At 48.7% G+C, this 21,979-nt stretch overlaps 1 protein-coding gene across 6 annotated transcripts in view; it reads right to left on the bottom strand.

Moving 5' to 3' along the window:
- Positions 1-21,979, bottom strand: part of ACOX3 (acyl-CoA oxidase 3, pristanoyl) — a 102,234-nt gene that overhangs the window by 27,628 nt on the left and 52,627 nt on the right. For 5 of the 6 annotated variants that reach the window (XM_037829314.1, XM_037829313.1, XM_037829315.1 and 2 more), the window contains 6 exons: positions 16,998-17,094; positions 7,401-7,583; positions 5,305-5,427; positions 3,660-3,780; positions 1,206-1,328; positions 816-926 (listed from right to left, as the gene is read on the bottom strand). In XM_037829314.1, the coding sequence (XP_037685242.1) occupies positions 816-926; positions 1,206-1,328; positions 3,660-3,780; positions 5,305-5,427; positions 7,401-7,583; positions 16,998-17,094 (758 nt within the window). The remainder of the gene's footprint in view (positions 1-815; positions 927-1,205; positions 1,329-3,659; positions 3,781-5,304; positions 5,428-7,400; positions 7,584-16,997; positions 17,095-21,979) is intronic. The other variant, XM_037829316.1, reaches the window with a different exon arrangement.

Here is a 21,979-nt window from a genome sequence, read left to right as displayed (position 1 = left end):
CGAAGGGCAGAGCAGCTGCTCTCGGGGGGAGGCAGGTGTGGGGGGCGAGGCACCCTTTGCAGAGCAGGTCCTGGCTGCACCCCTGTCTCCAAAGCCAGGCCCCGTGGACAGAGGGCAGCCCTGCAGCTGCTCCCCTGATGTGGGGGCCGGGCCTTTCCAGGCCTTAACTCCGAGGGCGCCAGAGGAGCACACCCCAGGGAGAAGAGCCCGGAGCCCAGAGCGTGGACTGGCCCAGCAGGGCTGCGGGAGCGAGGGGAGGAAGCCAGTGAGGCACCTGGAGTGCAGGGAGGCGCCCGGAGTCGCTGCCGTCTGCAGACCGTGTTACAATGCTAGGGAGCGGGTGGGAAAGTGGACACGGGGTGGCAACGAGGGGGTAAGGACAGTGCAGGGTGACAAACAGCAGCACGTGCAGAGGCCCAGGGATGCTCAGCAGCGACGGCAATGAGGGGCTGGCGAGCCACTCGGGTGACGAGCAGAGTGGCAAGGGGGGCACGGGGGGCACCCAGGCGCTGCCGGGAGCAGAGGCCAGGCCACAGTTGCCCCTGCGTGCTGTCCCGGGGAGGGGAGGAGGATTTGGGGTGTGGAAGTGTGCGCCCTTCACCTCTGGAGCCAGCACAGAGCGGATGCGCAGTGAGTGGACCACCGAGTGAACGAGTGACGCAAACAAACCAACACGCTCACCGGGGCCTCCAGCTGCCACGGCCGCCCAGCTGCGGCCGCCCCTTCGGCACTGTGCACTCACCTCCTGGCGGCGGTGACGGGGAAACGAGGGCACGGCAGGGCCCGGCTTCGTGAGCAGGAGAGAGTGCACTTACCCGAGGAGTCCAGGCCGGCGCGGCCGGGACCCGGGAACCTCTGGGCAAGGATATCCGGGTAGGCTCCCAGGAAGTCCACCGTCCGCAGCGGGCTTTCGAAGCGAGCGCCGTCTAGGATGCACACTGCCATGACTTTTGAGAAAGGCGGGGAGAAGCCCACACCGCAGAGCCTCTTCACAGCTGTGCAGTGATCCCCACGGGGCCTGTTTCTGGGTGACCCTCCCTCACCCTGCTCCGCTCGGCACTTCAGAAGCTGCTCGATCGAGAGTTAATGTCTTGCAAACAGAAGGTCCATCTTAACAGAAGGGAATACATCCAGGGGGCCAGGAGAGCCCGCCCCCGTGTGAGGCCCCAGGGGCCCCCCACCCCACAGGCCGCCGAGGGCCTCACCTTGGAGCTTGCGTGCCAGCAGGCTGAGCAGGTAGTTGCTGGTCTGCTGCAGCAGGACGTTGTTGTCCCCTTCGTAGGTACAGTTGGGGTCATTATCATTTCTGAGGTCCCCTAGACGGCTCACTGCAACAAAGCCATGATGTTCTTGTCATTTCAGATGCACATTCGAGAACGACTCCTAAGAATCCAAGAGTGTAAGAGGTCCTTGCCCCAGCTGGACCAGACACAGCTCCACCTCCCAGTAGCTGCAGAGCTCAGATCCCCCCTCTTTGGCACGGGGATAACACAGTGACCACCTGGCAGGGGGCTGGGGAGGCTGAACAAGCCGCCCCGCATGAAGCACCTGGCAGGGGGCTGGCTGGTGGGGGGCACTCGGTCAACATGCACTGTCGCTATCCTGCTGTCAGCGTCAGGCCTGGCAGGGTCGTCTGGCGTGACCGTCAGCCAAACGCTGGGGCACTTTCGGGGCAGGGACGCTGCCCACCCGGTTACGGGCCAGACTCCACAGCCACACAGGCACACGGTTTTTTCTCAGATGACCGCCTGACTCCTCGCGAGTCTCACCCACTGGTCTGTCTTCTCTTTTAGCCTAAATTGAATGAGCCCCTCTTCCTACATAAGAGATTTCAAATACCAGAAGCCAACTCTTGCTTTTCTTTTGTTGTCTCTCCCGCCAGTTAAAGAATCCTGCTCCCTTCTCCTATTCCGTAAGGTACACATCCCAGAGCCACAGCACTTGGGTCTCCTAGCTCCGATCACAAGCCCCCCGCAGAGAGGCTGGGACGGAGGGAAGGCAGCAGGGGAAGGAGACAGACTCTGATCCCCACGCTCACACCTGGCGTGAGATGCTTGGAAGCAGCCAGATGGCCAGACAGCTCCCACTAGGCCTGTGTCCACTCTGACAGCCTGGTCCCTTTTCCTCCAACACCTGCTGCCACCGTGAATCCACTGACTGTGCAGAGCCAGCAGAGACCGTCGAGAACAAGGCTGCAGCTGGTATTTCAGACGTCAAGGCCTTTACACGCATCCCTGCTGACTCCAGCTCCCGGTCTCGGCCCGGGGTATGTATACGTATTGGATCTTGATTCAGTCACTGTCCTTGTTTGCAAGGCTGCAAGACTCAATTTCCTAATTCTACTTAAAAACCAGGAACAAAGCTAAACTATGTATAGCCTCTCTATAAATTATAATAACACATAAAAACTATTAAGAGCATTGCTCAGAAGAAGGGAAGATACAGCAGCGACCACCTTCTATATCAGCCGTGTTCACCCAGGTGTTGGTGAGTGACAAAGGGGCAGACAGAGGCGGGAGTGGACAAGGCCCCCGCTGCGCTGGGGCTGGCACGCTCTCTCTCTGCCCATGTTCCCTGTGAGGCCCTGGTCCTTCCCAGAAAAGGGGCTGGATGGGTGCCGAGCGTGTGCAATGACCTGTGGGTCATCTGAAACGCCCCCAACCTCGGCACAGAGCCTAAAAAGCGTCTGTGGATGAACATCAAAAAGTTTCCTGCCAATTCTGGGGTGGTTGTTTTGGGTGTGTGTGTAGAGGCCTTCTCTGTATAACCGATTTTTATCAATCAACTATTCAAGATGGGCACATGGGAAGCTTTGCAGGCAAGCTCGCAATACTAATGATGACGGTCACAGTACTAACTATGATGTCCATGACAGTAGCACGAGCAGAAAACAATTCCTGGGCATGTGCCAGACACCGCACGAAACACTGGATGTGGGCTAATTCACTTAATCCTTGCAGGGAACCTAATTTGCAGGTACAATGTCTCATTTTTATAGATAAGGAAACTGAGGCACAGAGAGGTTAAGTGGTCTGCCCAAGGTCACACAGCGAGCGTGTGGCAGAGCCAGGGTTCCCCTTCCCCACCAGGCTCTCTGGCTGCTGCTCTCTTAACCGCACACCAGCTGCCCAAGGAAGGGCCCCCAGTAAAACTAACTGTCTTTTCTAAGCTTAAAAAAAGAAGGAATCAAAATAGAACTTGGCCCTGGGACTGTTCACTACAAAGCCACCAACCAAATGGTTACAATCCAGTGACAGACGACTTGTTCTCGTTCGGTTTTCAGCGGGCTATCACACGGTCTCACCATACATCACCATCGCCCCCAAATTTCAACCAGGAGACCTCAGTTGTCAGGAAGGGGTGGGATCTGTCTGGTGCAGGGGTCGGCAAACTGCCCTGTAAAGGGCCAGAGGGTAAACACCCTAGGCTTTGGGAGCCATCTGGTCTCTGCCACGAGGACTCAACTGGGCCCTTGTGGTGTGAAAACAGCCAAAGAGGCTATGTATGCAAATGGGCGTGGCTGTGTCCCGACAAAACTCTCTTGACAGAAACAGGCGGCAGGCTGGATTTGGCCCCTGGGCCATAGTTTACCAACCCGGGTCCAGAGTCAAAAGGTGGGGCCGGGACAGGAAACTGCTGCACACTTTCCCCAAACCTACTGGCCAGGTAGCCGTGTCCCCCGCACGCCTCCCGGCACTCCTGGATTCCACGCTGGGCCGTCCACGAGGCCAGTGGCTTGCCGGCAGATGCCAGCGCGTGGATCTCACGTCCGAGCTCTGCCTTTGGGAAAGGGAATCAAATGAGAAAGGTGAGAAGGGCCATTCTACATGAAGGTCAGGCGCCAGGCCTGACACGCACCTCGAATGAGGATGACCCCTCAGGTCTCACCCGAGACACCCCCACAGTTACCGAAAAAGACCTCAGGAATTTAAAAGAGGGGCTCGATCTGGAAAAAGTTGTTTAAAAAACAGATTCTGCCAAGAGTGGATAAGGTTTGGTCCACTCGTACAGTTCTCCCAGTGACGAAAATGGATGGCTCATGGCTCTGCATGGCAAATAAATCTCAGGGACACCCCATCGACCACAGAAGCAGTTGCAGAAGAACAGATGCTCTAATTCAGTTTATACAGAGATCATGAGTGTGCAAAACCGAACACTCTGCCGTTTGGAATTACGAGCTATCCAGTGAAAACTACTAAAGAAAGCAAGGGAATGGAACGCAGTAGTCGTCAAGGTGTCATGGAGCTTCCGGTGACAGCTGCTTTTTGAAGCCGGACCGTGGTACCTGGAGGTCCACCACAGCAACCTCCTTTCCGCCTTACACACATCTTATAAATACTGTTCTGTTTCTATGCACTAGTTACTTGAAAACAATGAAGAGAGTGACACACACTTTTGCCAAGCAGGAGGGCCCATTGTGCCAGCAACACCCACTTCAAATCAGGGGTTCCCTTAGGTCCCCCTGTGACCTGGTTAAATCACCGAGTTTCAGAAAACAGTGACGTGTGACTCCATTTCACAACACTGCCACCAGAACAGTCCAAACATCCGCTGGCAGCAGCTGCAGTGACTCACGCCGGAGGGCGCAGATGTGCTCGAGCCCCTTGCCGTCCAGGAGGGGTCCCGTGGTGGCCTCGTCGGGCCTCTGCGGGGTGTGGCTCCTCATCCAGTGCCCCGGGTGGACACTCAGGCTGAATATTGTGACGTGTGATCGCATGAGACAGGTTTCTTAGGGTGTTGACTGTGACCTCAAATCTGCAGCATTTCGCATCTGTTCTCGAATGCATTTCTTTTGATTCATGTTTTACTCACGCTCAGAAGGTGGCCAGAGGGGGTAACGGAAAGTCAGCTAGGAAACCACCTTCACAGACATCAGCGAAGGATGGCTGTTTACCAGCAGTTGATCTCACCGATTCTGCACACTGGTTTCTGGCACAAGGCCTCGACGGTCAATTCCCATCGGTCATCTGGATTCAGAGCTTCGTAAACTTGTTTGTGAAAGGATCAGAACCATGCAGTCCACTGAGGGGCTGGTAACACGGATTGTGCAAAACCAAGTTCTCAAAAGGACAACAACAGCTGAGTTCATAGACTGGGCTGAGAAGGCGTCAGCACAGCCCGGGACGCGGTCAAGAGCCTGGAGCGTGCCATCCACGGTTCAAAGTCAGATGTTCCAAGCGGGTGGGGACACAACTGAGGAATGTGCTGTGGGCTTTGTCCCTACACATCCGTAGCTGATTGTGTTTCAAAATCAAGGCCATCAGCCTCAGAGAAACCTAAATAAGAGTGCTGGGGAGGCCTTACCTGTCTGACACTCTGATCATTCCGGAAAAGGCCTTGCTGGAGCTCCATCAGGTCCAGGAAGAGAGATTTGGAAAAGTGGTCTAAGGCATAGGCAGCTGCCAGATAAGGAAGCAAGCGCCATTGCTGAAATAAACAAGACATCTGCGTGAGCACAGAGCAAATCCTTGCAAAGGACCAACCATGGAGACAGCTGCAACACCCGGAGAGAGGGGGACGGGTGGGAGTGCCTGCATTCCTTCCTGCTCTCTCCACCCCTGCGGAAGGTCCTACATGTCCTGCTGGCACGTGTAAGACAGTCACTCTGATGCTCTTTTGACTCAGCCCATTTGGCTGTTCCATTAGGGCTTTCACCCTTCACCCCGGACAACCTCCAACATGTGCTCTGTAACTCCCTGCACACCCACCTCTCACTGCTCACAGCCATCTCATAAAAGAAATTATTGGAACATAACGAGTTATCGGTCAGCCCATGAACTAAGACAACCAATGTCCTGGGGGCCGATGACTGTGTGCAAGTCCACTGGACAGACTGGATGATATCACAGGCTCCCTGAGCCTGGGAAGCTTGACATGCTCGTCCCCTGAGCCAGACATGGAAACTGAGGCTCAATGAATGTTAGAAGCTCTTTGAAGGGTACACAGTGCCTGACACCAGTTGGGGCACAGAGCAGGTGCTTGGGAAACGTTGGGTGGGAGAAAGGGGAGGACAATCTGAAGGGAACGTGGAAAAGAGCCACTTCCATCATCATACCATCCTCTAACAGTTCCTGACAGTGTCTAAGTAACTTATTTAATCCTGACAACCACACTATGAAGAGGTGCTAGAAACAAGAAAACCAGCACCCAGAGGTGCTGGGTGACGGCCTGGGACACACGGCCAGCAGGTGTAGACCTGGGAGCAGAGCCCAAACATGGGGCTTGGGTGGGCTCTCTCAACCCCCAGGCACTCTTGATGCCCAGTGCAGTCAGACGCAGGGTAACCACAGGGGCCATGGGATGGGGGTGGGGGGTGGTGATGATGGGGGACATGCTGCACAGGTGTGAACCATGGCACGTTGCTTTCCTTACTTATTTACTCATTAAAGACAGGTTAAAGCCATAGTAGAAGGAATTTAAAGGAAGCAACCACGATTTTGTTACAACTTCCTCAAAATTTTACTCAAATATACCTTTGCTTGTGCATAGCTAGGCCCCAGAGATCTAGTCCCTGGCTTAGCTACTTACCCATGAGTCACCCATTTGCTCCCCAGTCCCCCACCTGTAAACTGGGAAGAATAATTTCACCTACCTCACATGACAGTAGTGAAGACCATGAGATGGCGTGGGTGGAGGGGCTTGCAGTGTGTAAGACGTGAGCTGGCATGGGTGCAAGGGCTTACAGCGTGTAAGATGTGGGCTGGTGTGGGTGCAAAGGCTTGCAGTGTGTAAGATGTTAGCTGGAGTGGGTACAATGACTTGCAGCATGTAAGATGTGCACTGGCGAGAGTGCAAGGGCTTACAGTATGTAAGACATGCACTGGCATGGGTGCGAGGGCTTGCAGTGTAAGCACCACCCAAATGTTCACTGAGATGGAGAACATTTCCTGTTCTCCTCCCTTAACCGTCTTCCAAAACTGGGCTTTACTCCGAAAGCTGCCTGGTATCTGAGAACCTGCAGGAAAGGGTCCTTCGAAATGACTTCACAATTCACATCTCCACAGCTCGACCTCCTCTTTGGAGAAGTTATTTCCTTGGGATGCTTTCTTAGTGGTGGGGCAAACGAGTCAGAGAGCGTGTTCTGGACATACGGCCCCTGCCTGCACAGAGACCGCAGGGCCGCAGGTGTAAATGGCAACGACTGAGTCACCTGTTTCCCCAAAGCCTCGCCAGAACAAGCTTCTTTTCATTTCCTAGTTCCTATGTACCACTCTTTAATTAAAAGCCATCTACTAAAAGCTTTGCTGCCCTGGATGCTGAGCTCTTGTGGTCCTCTGTCCTCTTAATTGCTTATTGCTTTAGAGGGCTAATCAACCATCAGTGATCAAACTGCAACTATTTAAAAGAACAGTCGCACACATGACTGAAGGAAAATGGAATCATCTTTGAGAAATGTGTACCTGCACTTGATACTCAAGGACCGGTACTTCCTCCTCATCTGCTGGTCCAAACTGACGCCGAGCGGCCGAGAAGCGAACCGCAATGCACACGGCCAGTTTTAAATTAACAACGGACATGCCGATGATGGTGACCCGGCCCATGGATAAATTCCCCAGCGATACTCCAAAGCGCTGCCTGGCATCCTGCAGAAGGACAGATGGCTGGCATCAGCAGAAGCATGCGGGCGACCCGGGCCGGGAGCAGGACCCAGAGGAAGGGGTGCTTGTTTGTTCCCTCCACCTTGCTAAGGACCCGCCCTGCCCAGAGGGAAAGCACAGCAGGCCCAGCGCCAGGGACATGGACCTGAGCTCTGGGACCCACGCTGAGAAGCAGGGCCGTGGGCTGTGTGGACAAAGGGTTTCAGGGACGGCTCAGGAGCCCATCTACACATCTACCCCAGCTCCGGGTCCTGTCATCTCCGCCAGTGTCCCCCCCTCGGCAGCGTTCTAGCAGCTGCCCAGGCAAGGCCTCCTCGCCCTGTTCCCTGCCTCTCACTGATGACTGGTTACTCCACAATCCGCCTGGACGCCCGCTGGCCTTCTGGACGTCCTCTGGTGGAAACTGCGGGTTCACATCCTCTTTCTCGCTTGATCCAGGCAGTGGGCCCCTCTCGGTTTCAGATGCAGTAAATGTTTCCTTCCATTCAGTAGAGATGGAGAATACCTTGTCCTAGAGGCCCTTAAATCAACAGACACCCTTGGTAGTAAGGTAATTTTCTTAATCTTGAAGGGTTTGTGGGTTTTTGTTTGTTTTTTGCCATATGGTTTGGGCTTCAAGTTCAAAGGAGCCTTTCCTACCCAGATCACAAGGTCTCCTCCCACGCTTTCTTTGAACCTCGTGGCTTCTCTTTTCACATTTAAGCCGCAGATCTATTTTTCAGGGATCTGTTAGGCAGGGATCCAGTTTTTCTTTCCTCTGCGTAGTGAGCCGGTTTTCCCACCGTACGTCTTTTCCCGTTGCTGTGAAGGCCATCTCGATCACATGTGACGTTTGCAAGGATGCACACGCAGATAGGCATGCACACACGTATCACTCTGAGCGCTCTGACTGCTTTCCCTGTCTGCTCTCACACGGATCCTGCCTTTTGTCTTATGGCTTTGGAAGATGCCTAACATCCAGGAGGACAGGTCTCTCCTCGTCACTGTGTTCTTCAGAAGGTTAAAGGAAGTTCACTCCTTGGCTAAGGACATTCATCTGTCCCTGTAAGTTTTAGAGCAAGATGAAAAAGCCCCTCAAAATATCCAAATAGGCTTTTGATAAGGACCGCTGGAAAAATCAAAGAAATCAATTTGGGGAGAAGTGACATCTTTACAAAATTAAGTCTCCCCATCTGAGATGACTGAATGTCTTACATTTGTTCAGGTCACCTTCTTTAGAGGACTTTTAAAGTTTTCTCCATTGTCACGTCATTTCCGAGATACTTTATAGGTTTGATTCCCACTACAAGTGGTATATTGTTTTAAATTATTGGTGTAGAAAAAATGTTTTTGAATTTTACAGATTAGTTGTGTAAGTGGCAACCTTGATGAGCTCTTTTTATTAGTTCTAATAATCTAATCTAATAATCATTCTTTATGGATTCTTGAAAATCAATAGAAAGTCAGTCTTTTGATTTTGCTGGTTATTTTAGATAGTTACTCATATCATCTACAAATAAGAGCAGTTTTATCGCATCCCCTTACCTAGTCCCTGATCTTAAAAGTGGATGAATCTAAATTTTCCGCATTATGTATAACATGTTCTGTAGGTTTCTATTATAAAACCTTTGTTAAGTTACAGTTCCTGTCTACTAATATTGGGTAAGAGGTTTTTTTGTTTGTTTGTTTTGTTTCTGGTTGGTTTTTTAATCATAAATAGGCAATGAACGTTACTAAATTCTTTTTCTACACTGATGAAGATCATAATATGATTTTTTTCCTTTGGACTCTATTGGTGTGATGAATTAGGGTAACAAATTTTCTGATGTTGAAAGATATTTGCAACCCAGTATAAGCCCTATTTGATCATGACATGTATTTTAATATCCTGTTGGAACTGAGTATTTATATTTTATACGAGAGTTTTGCATCCTCCCTTAGAGAAGTGGATTTTTTCCCTTGTATTGACCTGGGCCAGTTTTAGACTGAAGAGAACCCTAATCTCATAAAATGAGCAGGCAGCTTTCACTCTTCCTTCTGCTTTCCCTGACGATGCACACAAGGTAGGAATTAGCCGTCTCCTGGAGGGCAGGATGAGCTCACTGCAAGGGCAACTCAGCTGGGCAACGTGGGGAAGAGCTTCGAGGTTATTTTGATTTCTTTAATACTCACTGAAGAGTCAAGTTCTGTATTTCTGGCACCAATACTGGCATTTTGTATTCTAAGAATTTCTCCAATTCATTGAGGTTTTCAAACTTATCGTAGAGTTTCTCCTAAGTCTTCAATTTCTGTTACATCTACAACTTTCCTTCTCCCTTTTTCAATCGGCATTGTTTATTTTTATCTTCTCTCTGTCTCTTTTCTTGATCAGTATTGCCAGAGGTCTATCTCAGAGCCTTTTCAAAGAATCAGCTCTCAGATTTGTCTTTATTGTTTTGGTGCTGTTTCCCATTTCATTGATTTCGTCCCTTGTCTTAACTATTCTCCTTTTCTTATTCTTTGGGGTATGTTCCATTGCTTTTTCCAATTCTCTAACTGAATGCTTAGTTCATTTATTTTTAATTTTCCTCATATCTTCATATTTGTACTTACAGCTATAAATTTCCATGTAAATGCTGTTTTAGCTATGTTCCACAAATCTTGGTATGATGTTTTCATTATCATTCAATTCTAATTATTTAGCAATAGGATTTTTAAATTTCAAAAAAAATGGCGATTTTAAAGCTGTTTGTGATTGGTTTCTAATTATATTGCATTACGGTCAGAGAACACAGCATGATAATAACCTTCTGCAATTTACTGAGACTTTCTTCACAGCCTAATACATTGTCTGTTTTTCTGTAGATGCTCCAAAAACATGCACTTTGTGTTCATCAGGTAAAAGTTCTTATATATGTATATTGAATACAGCAGTTCTCAAGTATGGACTGACCCTTTTTAAGAGGTCTGCAAGGTCAAAACTATTTTCTTAATAATACTAAGGCATTATTTCCTTTTTTTACTCTTATTTTCTTCAGTGAACAAAATATGAAAAGTCTGTTGATGTGGTTTCAGATTCCATCTTGAAACTAAACTTTAAGAAACTACCGAAAAGAGAAAGAAGATGGCGGCATAAAGAGGAGTGGAAGTTAGTAAGTCCCCCTGGAACAACTAATAAACAGCCAGGAACAACTAGAAAATAATCTGGAATAACTGCAGGGGGACAAACGTGACCATCCACTCATCATACACCAACCTGAATTGAAAGGAATGCCGATATCGCAGCATAAAATCTGTAAGTAACAACTGCGGACCCAAGCTGGGAGACCCCTCCCCCGATGGCCCGAACTGCAAAGCCTTATGGTACTAGAGAGCAGCACTCTCTGAGCAAGCAAATATAGCTCAGCTGAGCTCCAACTGGGGTTTTTATTAGCACATGCTCAATATAAGCTACGAATCCCCAACAAGCAGACAGAAGCTTTTGATGACAACTGACCTTGGAGAGTTGGAGGACCTCTCTGGGAGGGAGGGGAGCCCAGAGGACCAGGGGCTGTCTCTGGCTGACGGGTGAAACTGAAGGGTGCCACAGACTGACCTTGAAGGGGGTCTTTCTGTCCCTTTTTTGGCTCAATGGAGAAAGCCTCAGCCATTTTCAATTCCCAGCTCTCAGACCCAGACAAGGGTGGAGATAGCAGAGACAGAGACTATTCAAATGCAAATGCCCTCTCCCCAGGTAGTATATCTCCCCTAAGACAAAAGAGGCGGTGCCAAGCTCTACTACCTGCCTTCCATTCAGAACCAGACCCCAGAGCCTGGGGGAAAACAGCCACAGGCCACACCTCCTTACACCAGTCTGGAGCTACAGGCTGACAGGCGCCACCTGCTGGGGAGAAAAGCACAGCAACTTGAGGCCTCACAGGGTGCATCAATCTTCTAAGACACTGTCAGGGAGACATGAAAATATTGCCTCCTTCCAAGACCTGAGCCCATTCTGGTCTGGAAAAACCTGATTGGGATAACCAAGGAGGCCAGATGCCTAGAGAACAGAAAACTACAACCTACACTAGGAGGGGCAAAGTTATGGCCCAGTCAAAGGAACAAACTTACACTTCAACTGAGATACAGGAATTTAAACAGCTAATGCTGGATCAACTGAGAAAGTTTAGGGAGGATATGGCAAAAGAGATGAAGCATATAATGAAAACACTGGGCATACATAAGGTAGAAATAGAAAGTTTGACGAAACAACTGACAGAATCTATGGAAATGAAAGGCACAACACACAAGATGAAGGAAACAATGGAGATATACAACAGCAGATCTCAAGAGGCAGAAGAAAACACTCAGGAACTGGAGAACAAGGCACCTGAAAGCCTACACACAAAAGAACAGATAGAGAAAAGAATGGAAAAATATGAGCAAAGTCTCCAGAAACTTAAGGACAAAATGAAATGCAGGAATGTACACGTCACTGGTGTCCCAGAAGGAGAAGAGAAGGGAAAAGGGGTGGAAGCAACAATAGAGGAAATAATCAATGAAAATTTCCCATCTCTTAAGACATAAAATTATGGATCCAAGAAGCACAGCATACCCCAAACAGAATAGATCTGAATAGGCCTACGCCAAGACACTTAATAATCACATTATCAAATGTCAAAGATAAAAAGAGAATCCTGAAAGCAGCAAGAGAAAAGCGATCCATCACATACAAAGGACGCTTGATAAGACTATGTGCGGATTTCTCAGTGGAAACCATGGAGGCAAGAAGGAAGTGGGGCGATATATTTAAGGTACTTAAAGAGAAAAACCACCAACCAAGAATCCTATATCCGGCAAAACTGTCTTTCAAATATGAGGGAGAGCTTAAAATATTCTCTCACAAACAATGACAGAGTTTGTGAACAAGATACCTGCTCTACAGGAAACACTAAAGGGAGCACTACAGACAGAAAGGAAAAGACAGGAGTAAGAGGTTTGGAACACAACTTTGGGAGATAGTAGCACAGCAAAGTAAGCACACTGAACAAAGATGACTGTGACATGGTTGAAAGAGGAAGGTTAGGAGCATGTGGGACACCAGAAGGAAAGAGGAAAGATAAAGACTGGGACAGTATAACTCAGTGAAACCTACGGTGCTCAATGATTGTGATAAAAGGTACAAATGTTTTTACATGAGGTAAAACACATGAATGTCGACACTGCAAGCTGTTAAAAACGGGGTGGGATTAGGAGAAAAATACAATCAATGCAAACTAGAGACTATAGTTAACAGAAACATTGTATTATGCTTCCTTTAATACAACATAGGCAATACACCAAAGCTAAATGCATATGGTGGTAGGTGGAACATAGGGGAGGGGTAGGGGACTCTTGGCATTGGTGATGTCGTCTCTTTATTCTACTTTAGTTTAATGCTATCTTTCCTTTTGTTGCTTCCCAGCTGTCTTTTTTTTTTTCTTTTTTTCCTCTCTTTTTTTCTTTTTATGCTGTCTCTCTACCTTCTTTGAATCTTCCTCCTCCTTTGTGGAAGAGATGGAGATGTCCTTATACAGATAGTGGCGATGATGGTGAATACATAAATACGTGACTATACGGGGAACCATCGATTGTTTACTTAGGATGGAATGTATGGTGTGTGAACAAAACTGTCCTAAAAAAATGGGTTGATGAAGAAACCTTGAGGGAACCATATTGAGTGAAATAAGACAGACACATAAGGACAAATATTGCAGGGTCTCACTGATATGAACTATTTATAATATGTAAACTCATAGACATGAAATGTAAGTTACCAGGATATAGAACAAGGCTAAAGAATGGGGAGTGGTTGCTTACTATGAGCAGAATGTTCAACTAGGGTGAACTTAAATGTTTGGAAATGGACAGAGGTGATGGTAGCACATTGTGAAAATAACTAACAGTGCTGAATGGTGTGTGAAGGTGGTGAAAACGGTAAGTTTAGTCAGTATGTCACCAGAAGGGAAGTTGGAGGTTAAAAGACAGGAATGTGTAAAACAGTGAATCTTGTGGTGGACAATGTCCATGTTTAACTGTACAAATATTAGAAATCTCTCTCATGAACTAGAACAAATGTATGACACTATAACTAGAAGTTATTAGAGGAGCATACAGGAAAAATACATATACCTATTGCAAACTATATACTACAGTTCGTAGTATTTTAACATTCTTTCATCAACAGTAACAAATGTACTATGCCAAAACTATGAATCAATAATGGAGGGGGGGTTGGTTAGGGGTATGGGAGGATTTGAGTTTCCTTTCTTGTATGTCTTTCAACATAGGCAATACACCTAAAATTTGAAAAAAAAAAACTAACTGTGGTGATGGATGCACAGCTGTATGTTGGTACCATGGGCAAGTGATTGTACACTTTGGATCTTTGGATAGTTGTATGGCATGTGAACAATCTCAATTAAAAAAATGGAAAAAAAAGAAACTATCACTTGTTGAGTTTTCGTAGAGCATCAAAGAAGGATACCCACAAGTCTCCAAGTAGGTATTAAAATATTCTCCCCTGAAAAATATAATCAATGTAAAATGTATGGTTAACAGTAGCACCATAATATGCTCCCATTAAATGTAACAAAGGCAATATACCAAAGCTGGATGTCTATGAGAAAAGGACATAATAGGTGTTGTCTGACCCTATTATTATATTGAACTGTATGGCACTTTAATTTTTGTTTAATCTTTTTTATTATTCTTTTTTAAAATGTTTTTTTGTAGTAATTAATATGTTCATGTGCTGATTGTGGTGATGAATGCACAACTATATGATGATACTGTGAACACCTGAATCACACACTGTGGATGATTGTATGGTATGTGAATATATCTCTATAAAATTGCAGGGAAAAATATAAACAGGGGGATACAAGTGCTGGAGAAAACATGGAAAGAGGGATGTACCTATTCACTGTTGGTGGGGAAGTAGAATGGAGTAGCCCATCTGAAGGACAGTGGGTGGTTCCACAAGAAGCTAAGTATGTGGGGGCCATAAAGGACTGCACCCTCATTATGGGGTATGTACTTGGAAGGTCTGAGAGTAGGGACACGAATGGACATTTGCACACTGGTGTTTATGGAGGCGGTATTCACGATTTGCAACGGATGGAGGAGGCCTAGGGGTACACCGACTGATGAACAGAATTGAGAACTGTGGTGTGTGCATACAATAGAATACTGGGCGGCTGCAAAAATGAATGAAGCTGTGAGACAGGCAACTAGGTGAATGGATCTTGAGGACCGTATTTTGAGTGAAGTACACCAGAAGCAGTATCATCATACAGTTGTGCATTCATCATATTATAGTTATTTTTAAATGAATTAACAAATACATTTTTTTAAATTTCTTAGTTCTTAATCTTCAATATGATAAATATCATCAGAAATAACCCACATAAGCAAAAGTTCTTCAGGGTTGTCAATAATTTTCAAGATATAAAAGGAATCCTGGAAACAAAGAACTTGATAAACGCATAAGTGTATCATTTAGGTTTTTGATATTTCTGCTTATTTACTGTTTGTGTGATTAATTTAGTTCACGGAAAGGGTGGGTTAAATTTCCAGTTATACCTGTTGACTTATCCATATCTTCTTGAGTTTTTACCAGTTGTTGTCTGATATATTTTAAGGCTGATCTATTTGGTATACGTATGCTTATAAGGATATATATTTCCTGATTCAATCCTTCTTTTTATGAATATATATATATATATATGTATTTTTTTTCATATAGCCTTACCTTCTTTTGGTTTATTGTTGCCTGGTATCTCTTCTCCCATCCTTTTATTCTCAACTCTTCTGTATCTCGTGGATAACACACTTGGGATCTTGTGTTTCTTCGAATCCAATCTGATTGTTTCATTCTTTTAATTGGCATATTTAACCCATTTATATCTATTTAATTGCTATGATAGTGGGACTCGGTTTCCTATTTTCCATTTTGCTTTCTTTTGATTTTTGTTTTTCCCTCTCTCTCCTTGTTTACTACTGGCTGACAAGAGTTTTTCTGTGGTTTAAAAATTCTGCCTTCTACTTTTGCTCTGGTGCTGCCCTCAGAGCCTGCACTCGTGGCCATTCACCCCACTGGTCTGTTAGATTTAGTAATGCTGGGTCCTCCCTCAATACACGAGAGCCTCAGCCCATTCTCCCATGCCCCCAGGCTGGCCAACCCACCTCCGTCAGAAGCGGACTGTGAAATATTTTAGCTTTGGGTTATTGTGAATAAACTTCCTCTTTCTCTTGTCTTTGGCCTTAGATTTTGTTTTAAGATTACAGTAAATCTGACAAGTTATCTGATTGTCCTTACCTTCCAAAAGTATTTCCAGGGTGATATTTGTGTGGCAACCTTCCAAGACTTTCTGTACCTGAGAATATTTTTATTATGCTCTTGCACAGGGATCACAGTTCCAATTTAAAAATGTTTAAAGTTATTTTCCCTCAATAGTTTAAAATATCATTCCAGTGTCATCTTGCATCCAGTATTGTGCTTAAGAAATCCAAAGTTAAACTGATTTTTATTCCATTGGAATTGGATCTGTTCCCTCTCTCTGGAAGCTTTCAAAATTTTCTGTCTGATATTCTTGAATTTCTCTGCCATGGGCTTTTCCTGATTTCTCCTCTTGAATACTTCGTGGATCAATTAAAGGTCTTCTTCCTTCTTTAATTTCTCTAAACATTATCTCTTCTTCATTTTCTCTAAACCTTCCCTACCGTCTTCAATATGATTTTCCCATGGCTAATTTATTTTTTAACTCATCCCAACCATTATGATCTTTCTTGCAATTATTTCATCTTTTAGTTAACATTTCCACCTTTTAAATGACTTCTTATCTCATATTGGTAATTTCTTCCCTCACCTCCTTCTGTATGTTTATTATGCTTATTTTAAAGTCTAGCTCTTTACGCTCTAACAAGCTTCAGATGACATATGTTGTTCAATGAGTTCTTTATTTTGCAGGGTTCTCCTTGGTGTATCATCGTTTTGAGTGTGATTTCACAACTCCTGAGGGTGATCATCTCCTCTGTCTGGGGTCATTCCTGGGAGGTCCATGGCCAAGCCGTGACCTCAATCACTGTCAGTGAATTTAAGGGTGGGGGGTGAGCCTTGTGGTGAGGGCCTGGCCCTTAATCCATGGGGGAACCACGCTGCTGAGGCCTGCGGTGGGTGGGGGGCGTGAAGGGCCCAGGGTCAGCTCTTGCCACTGTGCAGAGTCACCCCCTGACCCAAGCGTCCCCCCTTGTCCCTGGCACCGGCACCCACAGCAGAAGAGGAGTCCCCAGCCTCGGGTCCGTGTGGAGGAAGGCTCCGAGCACGAGAAGAGGCGGCAGCTCGCCCACCAGGCCCTGTGGTGGAAGCACCATTGCTGCCAGCCTACACTGCACCCAAACTTCCCTTCCTCAAAATCCTGGTACCTTAAATGGGGTGACGTAGGTGCCCTCGGGAGTGACGTCTCCGATCCGGTTCAGGAGGTTCTGACGAGGAATTCTAACCTGGTGGAACATGGCGAATCTGCACGGGAGACACGGCAGGACAGCTGGTTAACTGGATCCTGGCCCCAGCTGCTTATCTCCTCTCCCTCCGGAAACCCAGTCAAACGAGAGCCAAGGGCAGCTGAAAAGGGGACAGTATCCCACACGGACAAGGAAAGCGGGACTGGAGACAGCAGTGGACGGAAAATTTCAAAAGATGCTTTCATCCAAAAAATTGGTTTTAAAAAAGCGGGATGTGTGCAGTGGGCTTTACGCAGAAACAAGATTGGCTGCAGGTGGATAACGTTCCCATAGGTGTTAGAGTCTGGGGGTAACAAAGGAGCCCCTTAAGATGTGTGGAAAGGAGGCCCCGCTGCAGGGCTGCTCACCTAAGGAACTCAGTGACTCAACAGACGAGACGGAAAGTAAGGTTTTTAAACATTTGTTATCTCTGAATCTCATATTTGAGTCTCACCCCAGAATCCATTATACGATGTCATAAAATCAGCAGGTTGAAGCTTTAAAATTCTCAAGTCAAACAAAAACTTGGGTTGCTGTATCTGTGCTCCAAAAGCAAGCCAAGTCGTTTCTTTTGGACAGCTACGAAGGACAGGTTTCCTGATGCACCCTTACAGATCGTCTGCATTTTAATAATCAGACACCTTCTAGGCTTGCCAGCTCAGGCAAACCCGCACTATGGCAGCCCAGGGAACAGGCTCACACATGTAACAGATGTGACATCAACTGTGCAAACAGCACAAAACACAAAAATGTCAACAGTTACTATAGCAACTTATCTGATTTCTAAGATCATTTTCAATTTCAGAAAGAATATATCCCTTTACTAAGCCAGAAAATGTCATCTGTAAAGAGCTATAGAACTGAGCTAGGGAGGGGGACCCCTGCCAGGAAAGGGAAGGACCCCCCCCCCCCCAACATTTGTGCCTCCTGTAATCCCAGCTTATGGGCAGCAACCCCTCGCCTGCCACCACCAGTCCTGGGATTGGGATCAGCCCTCCCCTCCGACACCCAGGGTGGTCGGCGTGGCCGCCTGGCTCTCCAGGCTTGGGGGTTGCCCTCCCTTCCCCCGCAGCTCCCCCTTCTTCTTGTCTGGTTTGCTGCAAATCTCACTGGCTTTCTCTCTAGTCTGCCCCTTTGTCCCGTCCACACAGAAGCCAGGACCTTTAAAAACTACCAGTTGGATTGGTCACGCCCTGCAGCAGCCTGTTCAGTCCCTGTGACCTATAGCACCGAGCCCCCAAGAAAACCACAGGACACCCCACCCCTAGCCCTCGGCCACTCCTTGGCTCCCCTTGCCAACCCGAGCCCCGGCCCCGTCAACCCAGCCAGGCTCTCTCCCGGCCTCAGGGCCCCCACTGCCCTAGGTCCACTCTAGCATCCGGGCAGCCTTCCCAGTGAGGCTCGGCGGCCTCCTTCTCCAGGAAGACCCTTGCGATTATGCCGCCCTGCCCTGCAGCGGGTAGTGGGAGGTCCCACAGCAGCACGAGAGGGTGGCCTGTCTGCGGGGCTGATCCTCACTGAGCCACCTGCTTCTTGTGGGCCATTTCCTCGGAGCCTTGTTAACCTTTTTGTATGGGGCCACAGTGCCCAGAACACGAGACACTTACCAGATGCTTGGGGAATGGAGAAAAGAGCGGGGTGACACATGGTGTTTTGGGGAGCTGTGCTATCCCCACAGCAGCACATTCTACCGCACGTGGGAGGAGCAGAGGCTGGGGCAGGGGCTGTGGACAGGAGGAGACCCCACTCAAACCCCAGAGGGGGCCTCTAGGAGGCCGGCTCCTGCCTGTCTCTGGGGGAGAGCCCAGCTCTGTGGGTCACCCCGCCACACGCATAAACCCGAGGTACACGCAGACTGCTCCCCGGCAGCTCCCAAACCCGGGGGCCGCCAGCCCCACCGAGCAGGAACGTGGGCTCTTAACGGCGCCTGCTCCGGTTTCTCTAACTTCCCACAGGCTGCAGAGGCCCGGGGACCCTCACCCAGGCCGGAAGGGAAGAACCCTCCTCTCAGAGGAAACCTGGCCCTGCAGTCGCTCCGGCTTGTCCGTGAGAGCCAAGAACACTGGTCCGAGGACGATCCTGTAAACAGGGCCCCTTGTCAGGAACGGGAAGCCCTCACTCTCTCTTACCACACGGAGAAGCAGCCAAGTCAGGCACACTTATGCTCGCAGTAGCCACCTGGGTGCAGCTGAAGGCACAACGTAATGATTCTCTTCTGGTCATTTCTATACCGCCCAGGCACCACCCGTGGGCAGAGGGCGCGTGCTCTGGGAGCCGGGAGGCAGCCTGCTGCCCCCCATACACGCCTGCCTGCCCCAGCCTCCTGCTGGGGTCCCGGCACTGACCAGCCCCCCGGGGCGGCCCCCAGCCACACTCACGGCCAAGGCCTGCCTGCAGACCCCTTCAGGTTGTGCCAAAATCAGCACTCGAAAGGATCGTTATCGTTTTGCTTTTAGAGTTATTTGACTAAAATTAATTTGATTTACGTATGCCTTTGATTTCTAAGCAGACAACTATCCCAAATACTTGGAAATTCTTGTGAAGCGACCAAATCTAACCTACAGATTGATAACACTTTTTTCAAACTAAATGATCTTGAAATTGGTAAAATAAAAAATTTAAAAAAAAATTCACAGAATTATAGCTCCAATATTTGAATTAGATGGAAAACCCAGGCAGAGTTTGAGTGTAGAGTTTGAGCAGGATTTTAGGATGTTCTTCAAAACTATCACGGATCAGCAGAACGGGTGCGCCCTCTGCTGGGAGGGGACGGCGAGGCCGGGGCCTGGCGAGTGGGGACGACCGAGGACCAGCAGGACGAGGGGAGTGGGGGGCAGAGGCCCAGGACCAGCAGAGAGGGGACGGTCAGGGCCAGGCGAGGCACGTCCCCAGAGGGGACCTCACTGTCCCGAACCTCAGCGCTGGTCCCTCCCAGCCCCAGCACCATCAGGGCACACCAGGCCATGCTCCCGGCCTCCAGAGCCTCAGGAGACCCGGTGTGGCTGCCTCCTCTTTGGGCCCAGCCTCCCTGCTGTCACCTGCCATGGAGGGTGAGGAGGGGAACTGCCGAGGGCCCTAGGGCACCCGGACACGAGTGTGGAGGGAGCTGCTCTGTCGCTGCTTAGCGGGTGTCCTCACTGGCCCCATCGCAGGCTGCGTCTGAGTCCCGGAGGAGCCCGCCCAGGCCGGGGTGCTGTGTTTACTTCCTGCTCCCCGGGAGGCCATCACAGCCACACACCTGTGCACAAGCTCTAGACATGGTTATTGACGGTGGGGGGCAAATGCAGGGCTCTCCTGTGACGCTCCAGGATGATGTCAAGGAGTCTCACTCGCTGGGTGTAAAATCAAATAAACGGTGAAGACAGGGCCTTTGCCCACATTTCATGCAGCCTTCGTTCTGAGCAGCATTTGTTCCGAGGGGCAGGATTTGTTCTGAGCAGTATTACTTGTTCCAAGCAGCATCAGTTGTTCTGAGCAGTATCATTAGTTCTCGGTGGCATCACTTGTTCTGAGAGGCAGGATTTGTTGTTAGCACTATCATTTGTACCGAGTGGCATCACTTGTTTTGAGGGGCATCATTTGTTCCCAGCAGTATCATTTGTTCTGAGTAGATCACTTGTCCTGGGTGGCAGCATCTGTTCTGAGCTGGTGGGCAATCTACCCCCAGCAAGTGACTGAGACCCCCTTGGCTAGGTAGAGTAAGAGCAAATATGCTTTTCAGCCCCTTGCTGAAACACATGGACCTAATAAAAGGGTTTTCAATCTCAAAGTCAAGAGCAGGACAGCACAGCAGCTTCACCTCCTCGGCCTGCACCACCCCTCGCTGCTGTGCTCTCACCTGGAGCCAGCACGCTTTCTGTCAGCACTGCTCCCTGCGGAGAACACTGCACTGCGTCCCCAGGGCCCCCGGGATGCAGGGCCACAACGGTGAGCCTTAGTCCATGCCATGCAGGGGCTGCCCGCACACCCACAGTAAGTGCTTTCAGGGATCTGACGGCCCCGAGTCAGGAGGCATTCTTTTCCCTGCCAAGCTCCAATATTAATCAGCAGGTTCTTTTTATAAGAAGCAAGTGAAAAGTTGATAATTCTACGAGATCACTATTAGTTAGAAGGGTGTGTGTGTTGTCTTGATTTTTAACAACATTCTTTTAGTTTTCTCTCAAGCTAACACAGCGTAAAAAAATCAAAGGTTCCCCTGCTCTCTTTGGTACAATCTGGGGCCTCAACCTGTTTTGAAGCTCCAAGCTGAGACCTGATTCCTTGGGAGGGACAGATAAAGGGAATTTCTCCATGGTCAGTCCTTGGAAACCCCCTGGTCACAGCATCTCTCTCTGGAGATGACCTGCCTCCTCCTTCATATCCAAGACGAGTGGATGAGGGTAACCAGTTAGTGCAAACTGTCGAGACTGAGCTTCCTCTGCTTGCCAGCAGCCATATTACAAAGCAACAAGCACATCAACCTTCTTGAGACTTGCTGCAAGATGTAAAGACTGAGGAGCACCCCTGTTTTTGCCCCCGTGGGTTTGGGGGGCCTAAACCCTGCTGAGCTGGGATTTCCTGGAGACAGTGCAGCTGAGTCATGGACAAATGGCCAGGAAGACCACACCCTTGGCCCGTTCGGGCAGGACCACCCCAGACCCATGTTACAGATAAGGGAATAGGCCAAGGAGCTCATTCAAGACAACGAAGAGAAGAAGGGACTGATCAAGATTCAAATCCAAATCCGTCAGATTGCAAAGCCCAGGCTGTTGACACCAGGCCCTAGAAGCCTCCATGACCTAGCTCTTGCTAATCCTGCCCCCGCCCCCATCTCCCCCGCTCCCCCAGCACTCTGCTAGGCCTCATACTCTCCCCAGCACCGGAGCCTACGCCCTGCAGTTCCTTGACGTGGAACACCCCCCACC

Source organism: Choloepus didactylus, chromosome 3, assembly GCF_015220235.1.
Source record: "Choloepus didactylus isolate mChoDid1 chromosome 3, mChoDid1.pri, whole genome shotgun sequence".
NCBI lineage: Eukaryota > Metazoa > Chordata > Mammalia > Pilosa > Megalonychidae > Choloepus > Choloepus didactylus.
This window is presented reverse-complemented; position numbering and strand designations above follow the sequence as displayed.